Genomic DNA, 11,477 nt, shown 5'->3' with positions numbered 1-11,477 from the left:
AGGGGACACGGGTTCGTGCCCCGGTCCGGGAAGATCACACGTGCCGCGGAGCTGCTAGGCCCGTGAGCCATGGCCACTGAGCCTGCGCGTCCGGAGCCTGTGCTCCGCAAAAAAAAAAAAAAAAAAAGGTATGACACAAGGCACGCTTCATTGAAGCAATGCTATAAAAGTCACAGGGAGGGGATTAGTTTAGAAAGCAAAGTAAGTAAAATCTAACTGGAAAAAAAGGAAGAAATATAATAAAGGGCAACATGAGTTAAGAGGGAATGTCCAACTCGCTTACCAAGAACATCTTGCTCCATCTATGAGTCAGTGGGGCAGGGTGCTATTGTGGGGAGTTAGAACTGTTTTGCAATCGTAGACCAAGAGAAAAACCTCAGCAGAGATGTGGTAAAGTTTAAACAAAGTCACATGAAGACCCAGCTCAGGGCTGGTATACCACAGGTACTCAATAGGGATTATTAGTTCCTCTTCCTCTTCCAACTCCCAGGTTATGAGACCTCTGAAACCCAACAATCTTAACCTAAATGTCTCATAAACCTAAAGCAGTGCAAAATAAATAGCCATACTTAGGACAAAAAATAAAGAACATGAGAGAAAATCCCAAGGTTCTTTTTAAATTATTGGATTCAGTTCCTTTCTTTCTTTTTCCTTTCTGCCAATTTCAAATGCTTAGGAAGCACAAAGATTGGCATCTACCATTTAAAATGCCTGGAATGGAACATTCAACTATGTCAGAGAAAGAGCCCTGGTTCTTAGTCCAAACAGGTACTTCAATTAAAAAAAAAGTTTAAAAAAATCTTTTCTCTAAAAATCCACAACTCTTCAGTAATCTGAATTCTTTGTCCTTCCCTGCCAAGTTGTGATGCAAGCCAATGATGACAATCAACTAGCAGCCCGTGCCTCTATCTCCCCCTGCCTGCTAGAGAGTGGAGAGCAACTATATTTCTACCTGGAACTCAACAATGAATAATAGGTTTAATTTTGAATTCTGCAGAAATGACAAAATTGATTCAAAGTAACCTTTGGTGTCACATGAAACAGGCAAATATTCGCAGCCAGGCCACGAATAAAGAGACAAGGAGCAACCTATCCACCAGCCCTCTGTCTTGTCCAAGTTTTCTAAGCACCTTTCTCTTACCTTCCTTTCTGACCTTTCCTATAAAATATCTACTGAAATCCTGTCTTTCTGAAAGCAGCAATGAATAGCCTTTTCTAATGAAATACTAATAATGCCAAAAAGAACACTTAAGGCTCCTCAAATAATGCTTTCTAGGAATTATTCTTTAAAATCCGAACCAAAAATAGTCACCTTCTCAGCTCGCCACCTGTTGGCATTGTGAAATGCTGGCACTGCCCCGCGTTACAACCCTGGGCTTCCCTATCTTTCTGTTGATCATGGAAATATCATCTACTGTCCCAGAAAAGAGGAAGCAGCATTTGAGCTGAGAGAAAAGAAGTCACAGCCTCTGCCAGCCTCTAAGTCAAACCAAGGAGAGATTCAGGGCAGTGTGGATGCATGCACCAATCCAGAGAGGCACTGATAATATGGAATATTCAGAAAAGGATCATTATTTCCTCACCTTAACCTTTACAACTAGTATTAGATTGAGCAAATATGTTGATTTTTTTCAACCTTAAATCGTAAGACTAAAGTTAGATGACAAGAATTTTTTAAAGGTCCAATTATTTCATTTAGGGCTAACACTACAGCTAAATTAAAGACATGCTAACAAGTTTCCCTTTTGAGCCTCATTAATTAAGAAAGTAATCAGAGTAAAGAGGGAAAAAAAATAGAGAAGCTGGATCCCAGAATTACTTAAATAGCTTTTAGGTACCACCCTTTCTACCTACTAGAAAAGCAGAGGGAAAACTAATCAATTCCAGATTATGAAATCTGAAATTCTGAAGTTTTACATGTAAATACACATTTTAACTGCCATATATTTTCCCTGATTGCCTGAAGAGTGCACTAATCTTATTCAAAGAAAATTTTGATTCTCCATAATCAAAAGATAAAATTAAGATCTGCTTACTTCACAAGTTTTCCTATGGTAAGCTTGCTAAGAAAATGCCCCTGGTTTTCAAAGATCAAAATATATCATTTTTACTATTTTGGTCAAGACCAATCGTGTTCCAAAATATCTGATAAAGGCTTTGGATTTAACACAAATTCTAGAAATCTAATTTACAATTACCTTTTAGAGTTTCTAACTTACAATTATTTTAAGTTTTTAATTTATATTTTAGAAAGCATTTCAAAGGAAAGCAAATGATTTTTTTGCTATCTGCCAACATCCCTTGGTTGCTGTGATGATCAAGTTAAATCACGTATATAAAGCATCTAGCATGGTGCCTAGTACACAGTGGGCACTTTAAGAAATCAATTCTTCTGTCTATACCAAGCCTTCCCATCTCCATCCAGATGGAGAAAAGCCCGCGCACAGCAAAGAAGACCCAACGCAGCCAAAAATTAAAAAACTAATAATTTTAAAAAATAATTAAAACAAACAAAAAAAGATAATGACTGACCTAAGTGCCTTGTACTACAAACCTAAAATGTGTTACTTAAAAATGAACTGAACAGTATATGTGCATATCAGCCCTGAAACATAAGTGGTAGGCCCATGACACTGGATGAGAAAAAAATCAAATTTCAGACAAGAGTAATTCCTAAATATAATTGTTAAAAGGAGAAAAATCACACTGCACAGGTAAAAGCTATCTGTGATGGCTTTTGAAAATGAATTCCATTGCATTTAATGAAAAGATGTTATAATCTACTCATAGACTCTATTTCAAACTAATTTTCAAGATGCTCTATAAATTTGATATTTCTATCCCATGTGAGTCATACTAATTAATTATGTGATAGTCACCGTAACATTAAAGGGTGGGAAAATTCTGACTAGAGGAAGACTTATATTTTGTTTTCATTTTTCTATTTCTCATTGACTACAGGGAATTTTCACACCAAAATTTTCTCTGAAAATACCCTCCTTTACGAAAGTCTAATTTAGAATATCTTCAAAGAAGGTATTATAAAGAAATTTTTTTAAGTTTTGTATTAAATCATTTGTGTTTTAAAAATTGTTCAGTTGATACTCTATATAAAAAATTAACTTCAGATTATTCATTGGATTATTCATTTATCCATTAGTAACATAAAAAAATACCATTTATATGACACAAATAATACTTTCTAAAGGTAAGCATATAAAAAGTTACAATATTAAAATACTAAGAGTAACAAATAACCAAGATATTAAACTTACCTTTTGGTTGGCAACAAAACATATTCTCAAGTTTACAAAGCAAATCCACATTTTCATACTTATTTTCATTTGCTTTTACCCAGAAACAGTCTTCAGTCATTTCTTGAGGTCTGATCTGCAGCCAGAGAGAAGACAGATTCACACACAGTTGAGTGCTTCATCTGTCCCCCACACCCAATCACCATGTATACACCCAGTGCCCCAGAGCTGCCAGCAGATGTGTATGAAGTAATCTCTGTAAGATTTTTTTCCCAAAGTATGTTCAATGAAATACAAGTTCTGCAGGAAGTTAATGTGTTATTAGGGAGAAAAAAAAAATAAAAGGTTCCGCTCTCAAATAGTTGGGAATTTGAAGTTGAATGAAATGAAGTTTGTTTCTTCTCAATTATACTTCTCCTAGTCTTTAGCAATGCTCAATTTATGTGACCATGGAACCATCATTCTGCAGGATTCAGAATTCCTATGTCTCGACTAACTATCCACTTCTGACAAGTAGGAATACTTTTCCCAATAGCTATCAATATAAAAAAGGTCCTAAGAATACTATTTTTTTGGTACTTTTGAAAAACACTTCAAAATACAGAGTATAACCACAATAATGTTGAATTGGCAATTTAATTACAATCAAATCCCATTGTAACAACTAACATCAATTCCTACCCAATTTATAAACCAGAGAGCTTTAGTCAATAGCAAAGGGCTTTGACTCAACATTTTTATTTAAAATAATGCCTGTTTATTTAATGTCATTTTGAATAGGGATCCCATTGGAAACTAAATACAATTATATTTAAGTTTTAATCTAGGTAACAGTATTATTTCTCTATTTATTTCTGTTTTACCTTTAACCAATTCAATCTTCTCATGCTGGTCTCCGGTTTAAATTCTTTCTTTGGTTTTAACCCAAAAGGCAGGGTTGGTGGTGGGGGAGAGGTTCGTCCACAGAGAAATCCCAGGGGAGGTGGTGGAGGCACAGGACCACCACCAAATGGCATGGGCATTCCTGGAAGGGGAGGGGGTGCAGGTGGGGGGGGAGGGGGTGCAGGTGGGGGGGGAGGGGGCAAGCCTCCACAAGAGGGCAGTGGCTGCGGTGGAGGAAGTGCTGCGTGGCCAGTTCCATTTTCTTTTGAAGAAGGCAAATAGGTACCCGGTGGCAAGGCACCGAACTATAGGGGAAAGAAAAAGAAGAAATATGACAAAGAACTCTCTATAAAACACATTAAAGTACACTTTTCTCAAAAATAAGGTATTGTTTTAAACCAAAAACAACTGAATTTCAGTAACGTCATGTGGTTTAACCTAAAAACAAAATTTCAAAGATTTTTTTCCCCAATGTAAGAATATTATAGCTTTTGTTTTCATAAAAATGTAATTGTCAGAAATATTACTCCCGTTTTGCAACATGGGCCTAAAAGATCTGAAAGTCAGCAGTCTCTACAGGACAGCTGAAGAAGCCATGGGTGTAGATATGTTCACCCAGGGTATGCAGCATGAGGAAAGGTTTATATACAGAATTCTACAGGACACCAGCATTTAAGTGGTAGGAAAAAAAAAATAAGATCCAGAAAAAGAGAGGTAAATAATATTGCCACATCGTGCCTTTGCCCTTGAGAAAAAAAATCTAAGATTCTTAGTAGGACCTTCAGAGCATGTCACGATCTGGTCCCTGTGACCACCAGGCACTTCTGTCCTTATGTTTCCATGGCATACTAACAATAGATACATTTTTACTATCATAAAGGTGATCTGGGTTGATAAATAATTTTTTGTGATACGGTTATTTCCTGAAATTAACTTCAACTCTGAGCCATATAGCTATAGGAGTATTAATAAATCATTTAAAAGTTTTATGGCACAATTATGGAAAATAGATCATGTATAAAGGCTTGAAATCGATATCCAAGGTCAGCACAAAGAAAAAGTATTTAAGAGAAGTTGAGACCACAGTCAAAAAACATGCCTTATCAAAAACATTAAGTATAAAGAAGAATCACTTTAGTGTTATGCTGGGTCGCTGTGATCATGAATAGCACAGCCCTGTCAATGTTAAGGATGTATGTACATTATACTCACACTCAGTATACATTTATGGTTAACAATTAATGTCTTAAAACAAAGGTATGGTTGAATTTCTGCTCTAGATTTTGATGGGTGTGACAGACTTATCACTGATGGGGCCAAACACTGTGACCACCTTGTCCCCCATTCTATCCCCAGGACCTAACAGTACTTGGCTGTTAAGTGCCTGAAGGAATGAAGTCACAGATAATAAAACATATTTTATTCATAACCTTTATAATCAGCATAGCTTTGATCAAAGAGAAGTATATTAAGACAAATGCATAGATTTCATGAGAAATACAAACTTATCCAAAGGAAGTATTTGTCAGTTGTTATTCAAAAATGAATATTGTGGCCAGTGTCAAGTCTCTAATTACAGGCTTTCCTCTAATAGACATAAACAAAGGTCATCACTGTACACAATTTAAAACAACACAGGAGATTCCTTGATTTAATCTGCTTCAAAATGTAAATATATTCCCATTTTATATAAAAGCACATGCAGCAATAACATATCCAAAGATGGTGAATATGTTTTCTATAAATTGAAATTTTCTAGAGTAGATTTACGAGTAATGCTTCAACTGGGAAAAATTAAAAAAAAAGGAAAGTCTAAATTTATACTAGCCCAGACCAGGAAAAACTTTTCATGAATATTTCAGCCATTGTCTATAACTCAATCTGAAATTAAAAAACACAATTTTTTTTTAATATGAGAGACAAGGAGCCACATAAGAAAGATGAAAACTTTCAATAAATTGTGGTACCTTCTTTTGCAGCACTAAAGAAAGATGATCAGTGAGAATTTTCTTGTAGATAGATTCTATTTTTTTTTTTCCAAAACTGAACACTAACATATAGCTCTTAGGGTATCTTCAGACAGACTCTGCAACAAAACTATACACTAAAGTATAAAAGAAAACAAACTCTCAAAATAACATAAGAAATAGTATACCTAAGACTATTTCAACATAACCATAAATTAGGATGAAAGGAAAACAGCAAAACTATACTTATTGCTCATCATCTTATGTGTAAATCTACATGAAAAACTTTAGCTGTGAAAATTCTACTTCCTTACTTTCATCCATTTAAAACCTGCAGATGATGTATTTCTTGCTACCTAAATGCTTTATGTGTAGAGAGCGTATGTGAGTGTATGTATTATCTGCTCCATAATCCAGATTTGCTCTCTTTTTTGTCATGTTTTAAATCTGTTTACTTTCGGAAATTGAAAAATTATCAGAAAATGTTCTCATTCAACTAGAGGTTCTCCTTCACTGCAAGGTACCCATAGGCTGAAGGTTTTCAAAAAATAAATACCTTGAGCAATAATTTTCTGTAGTGGGATAAAGATCAGTGATGAATGACAAATCTAAGAATAAAAGACTTTCTTACCCTTAACGCTTAATTACCTAGCAAACACGTGACATCAGGTACAAAACCCAAACGAAACATAAGGAAGTAGATTAGTAAAAGTTTAGACGTTCTTAAAAATGCAAGCAGAAAAAAAGGGGCAAAATCATTTTAAAAATAAACACAGCAGAATAGAAATACATATAAACAATAATATGAAAACAAACAAGGGAAATTAAAGTTTCAACCTTTTGATGCTATGAAGATATGATACGACCTTTGATCCCCTGGTGAGCTGTCAATACCCAAATTCACTCCAGGTAGATGGTATTTTACCTGTGATTTAAAAGCTTGTAACTCTGCTTGAAGCTCATTAATCTGTGCCTCTTTTTTCTGCAATTGAGCCTGAGTTTCTTGGTGGTCGGTAAACTCTTTTTCAAACTGAAAAGGAAAAAAGAAAAAGAAACAAAAACACACAAGAAAGAGAGAAAGATGAAAATACAAAGCACTATTCTTCATCTAGAAATTTGATTCTAATGATCTGTTGGTAGAACATAAACTTTTATGAAAGGAGTGGTAGATTTTTGCTAAGTCACCCACAGCTTTTCTCTAGGTCCCTCTAGGTCCCACCAAAATCATTCATTTGTAAAGGAGCAGACAAAGCCAGAAATGAAATCTGTGACCATCTCCTCTCAGCAGAACAAACTGGGCCCACAGTTATCCAGAACCCTGGCATTTTTCTTAAAAGTCCCTAAATATCATTGCAACTTTGTGTAAAATAATAGAGAGCTAGGCATTGTACTGAATTCCCTGACCCCCACCTGCGAAAACTTATACTTGAAACTTGTCTGAAGTTTATCAACATGATTTAAAAGAATTCCACTTTAATATTTATTTATTAATAAATAACTCCACTTTGTAAATGCATCAATTACTTTCTTTTTTCTTACTACAACATCATGAGGTTTAAGGACCTGATGCAGGCTCTAACCTTCAACAACAGTTTAAGAGGATAAAGTCCATTTTATTTATCATTAATCTTTGGGAAATTAATGATAAATTAGTCTTTCAAAGTCCTTAGTGCAACACTTTGTGGGAGGAAGGCAAATAATAAAATTTGGTGAATCGAATGAGTTTTCTAATTGATACAGCCACTCATCACAAGTCACCATCCTGTATTCAAACACCTTCACCTCGCCATCATCATGACTAAAAACCTCTACTAGCAGAGGTGAATTCAAATAGAGTACTGTCTCATAATCAAGAACAAGTATTTGACTGCCTTTTAAAAATAAAAAAAAATAATAATCATTTAAGAAAATACAAATATTTCACAAATGTAGCCTTGAGAGAGTTAGGGTTGGGCTCAGGGTTAGGATTAGGGACTCCATACACTGATGGCTTCCAAGTCCCTATCACCAGCTCAGCTTCACATCTGCACTCCAAACTGTAAACCAGTCTATAAATATATTTCCAACTTAATGAACATTTTTCAAGACTAAGAAAGCATTCCAGTATTTTCAAAGCCAATATTATCATCTTCTCTACAAACTTCGATTTTTGAATACTGCTGTTCCATCTAAAAGATAGCGCATATATCATGACTCCTTTGCTCTTAAACCTTTAGTGGCTTCATTATAAAAGCCACACTCATTAACCTAATATCTAAGTATCCCCTGATATCTGGTCCCATACCATCATTTTCCTTTATTCAATAAATATCTAATAGCATGACTATTATGTGTTTCTCAGAGTAGCAGGGACTAGGGGTACATAGTTTTAAGAGAGTATGATCACTGTGTTTAGTAAGCATAGTGTCTGGTGGCAAAGTCAAAGCAAACTAACCACCCAAAATCTATGAAAATTACCAGCAATAAAGAGAGAAAGACTGGAGGCATGTGCATCATTCCTGGAGGAATGATGCTTGATCTCAGGTTTAAAGAACTTGAGTCATTAGCTGAGAAGTGTAGCTTGCATTTCAAATAGAGTGACTAGCACAGGGTGTACATGAATGGCAAGCCATCCCCTGTAAGGGGCACAAAAGGAGGTATGAGAACAAACTGCACAGGATGAAGCTGGAGGTAGACAGGAGTGAAACTGTTGAAAAGAATTTCACGATAAACCAAGAAGCTTTTTTCTTTTTTGTAAAACCTAAAAACTGTAGAGAGCTATTAGAGAATTTATCATAAGAAAACAACATAATCAAATTTGCACTTTGGAAAACCCAACCAGCAGCAGTGTGGACAATGGACTGAAAGATAAATACTAGAGGCATAGAAATGAGTGTAGAGTTACTGAAGTTATCCAAGCAAGAACTGAAGCCCTTCCTAAATGAAGGTAGAAAATAGGGTAACGGAAAGAAAAGAAAAAAATATATATATTATATATATATATATATAAACACAATCCAAAATATTAGTGTCTGACTGAACAAAGGAAATGAGTGAGGGGAATATATCTAAGATCACGACATTGTTCTGTTGCTTTGCAAGCCGGCAACAAAGTACTATAATTTGAGGGAATGACATACTTATGGGCAAGAACGATGAATTTGGTTTTGAAGGTATTAAGCTTCAGATACTTATGGGAAATTCAAAATAAATTTATATATGCCTCCACGACTTCCTTGGTGATGGAGTGGTTAAGAATCCGCCTGCGAATGTAGGGGCATGGGTTCAAGCCCTGGTCCAGGAAGATCCCACATGCCACAGAGCAACTAAGCCCGTGTGCCACAACTACTGAGCCTGCACAATAGAGCTTGCATGCCACAACTACTGAGCCCACGTGCCACAACTACTGAAGTCCACGTGCCTAGAGCCTGTGCTCCGCGACAAGAGAAGCCACCGCAATGAGAAGGCTGTGCACTGCAACGAAGAGCAGCCCCCACTCTCCGCAACCAGAGAAAGCCCGCGCACAGCAACAAAGACCCAATGCAGCCAAAAAGAAAAAGAAAAAAATAAATTTATTAAAAAGAAAAAATTTATATATGCCTCCTCCTCGGCCATCTCACCTTGTTGCCTCACACTAATACATCAGGGCTCACATTAGCTCTTACTTCCTTGGGTAAGTCTCCCCTGGCCACACAAGATCTATAGGCTTACAAACCACACAAGGTTTTCCTACCACAACAATTATCACACTGTAATACAAAATTATCAAAATGTAGTATCACACACCTCAGTAATACCCACCAACCTGGAAGCTCACTAATAGTGAGAACCTTTTCTATTTTATTCATCACCTTTCCAAAGCTTTATACTTATAATTAAACTCAATAAATATTTGTTGAGTGAAGTCATGAGACTGTTTCTGTCACACTTTCCTTTATATGTTGTATAACCACGTCAATATCATATATACCTTTAGGTCCTCAATCTCCCAGCCTCAAAAATCTTTGAGAGGTCATTTTCTCTACTCTCCTTTATACGACTGCTCAGCCAATGTTTACTGCTACTTAGCAAGAAATAAAAAACTAAATTCTTAGGAGATTAAGAATGAAGAAGTCTTTTTCACAATATAAATATGTACACTATCCTATCTTATAGGCCTTACAATAAGATGCAAAAGGAAAAAGAATTATTTATAGGAATAAAAAAAAAACTATAAAAACAACCAGTCATAATTAGTACACTCAAAGAAAACTTATTAAAATTAACTTGACCATACTGACAGTATCTGTATTACTTACCAAAGAGATAAATTTCTACATCTTCCCCTATAAAACGATCAGACGAAATATAAAGTGTGCTTTAGCATTTTTATATCTATAGTCAAATCACAGTAGCCTTGGGGAAAAAATGAATCTCCATTAAAGACGTATTTTATAAAAACTGATATGATAGCCTTCTTCTCCAAAAGAGTTAGCAGAGCAGTATTATGCTTACAAAATTACATGCAAAAATGTCAAGAAACACAGTTAAGGTTGAAGCTCTGCTTAATTTCATTCCCTAGGGTAAATGTATTAGTGCATCTGTACAAGAAGGTGGATAACTCAATATACTCTATGTACTTTCTGACATTTCTGGTCTTCATTTTTCAAATTTATGCACTAAAATAAAGAATGTGTCTAGCAACCATGATAGCTTCCTGCCTAAAGCAAAGTATCTACATGTGTCCTTATAAAGCTATCAGAAAAAAATTCTTGCTGACACATACAAAATGGTGTGGCAACAGAAATCTTCTATGGAGCAAAAAATATTTTCTGAATATACCTAACACATATAACTGCTGACTAAAAGGAGACAACTAACCTTGAACAAGTTCTTTCTTCTTTTTACATGAAAAGCATACAATTTTAAAACAATGTCTTAAGAAACATATCAAGTTTAACACCAGTCATATATGAATACTGTATACATAAAAATGATTATAAAAGCAAACGTAGGGGAGACCTTCAAGATGGCAGAGGAGTAAGACTTGGAGATCACTTTCCTCCCCACAAATACATCAGAAATACATCTACATGTGGAACAACTTCTAGAAGACACCTACTGAACGCTGTCAGAAGACCTCAGACATCCCAAAGGCAAGAAACTCCCCAGGTACCTGGGTAGGGCAAAAGAAAAGACAGAGACAAAAGAATAGGGACAGTACCTGCACCTCTGGGAGGGAGGTGTGAAGGAGGAAAAGTTCTCACACACTGCGAAGCCCCTTCACTGGTGGAGACGGGGAGTGGTGGGGGGAAAGCTTCGGAGCCACGGAGGAGAGCGCAGCAACAGGGATGCAGAGGGCAAAGTGGAGAGACTCCCGCACAGAGGATCGGTACCGACCAGCCCGAAAGGCTTG

At 36.0% G+C, this 11,477-nt stretch overlaps 1 protein-coding gene across 5 annotated transcripts in view; it reads right to left on the bottom strand.

The window, feature by feature from the left end:
- Nucleotides 1-11,477, bottom strand: part of DIAPH3 (diaphanous related formin 3) — a 548,620-nt gene that overhangs the window by 339,919 nt on the left and 197,224 nt on the right. For all 5 annotated transcript variants that reach the window (XM_029210108.1, XM_029210109.1, XM_029210110.1 and 2 more), the window contains 3 exons: nt 7,029-7,133; nt 4,118-4,441; nt 3,276-3,390 (listed from right to left, as the gene is read on the bottom strand). In XM_029210108.1, the coding sequence (XP_029065941.1) occupies nt 3,276-3,390; nt 4,118-4,441; nt 7,029-7,133 (544 nt within the window). The remainder of the gene's footprint in view (nt 1-3,275; nt 3,391-4,117; nt 4,442-7,028; nt 7,134-11,477) is intronic.

The sequence above is a fragment of the Monodon monoceros genome, unplaced genomic scaffold (genome assembly GCF_005190385.1).
Source record: "Monodon monoceros isolate NGI ecotype Baffin Bay Population unplaced genomic scaffold, NGI_Narwhal_1 Super_Scaffold_8, whole genome shotgun sequence".
Classification (NCBI taxonomy): Eukaryota; Metazoa; Chordata; class Mammalia; order Artiodactyla; family Monodontidae; genus Monodon; species Monodon monoceros.
Note: the sequence above shows the minus strand (reverse complement) of the source record. Positions and strands in the feature narration are given on the sequence as shown.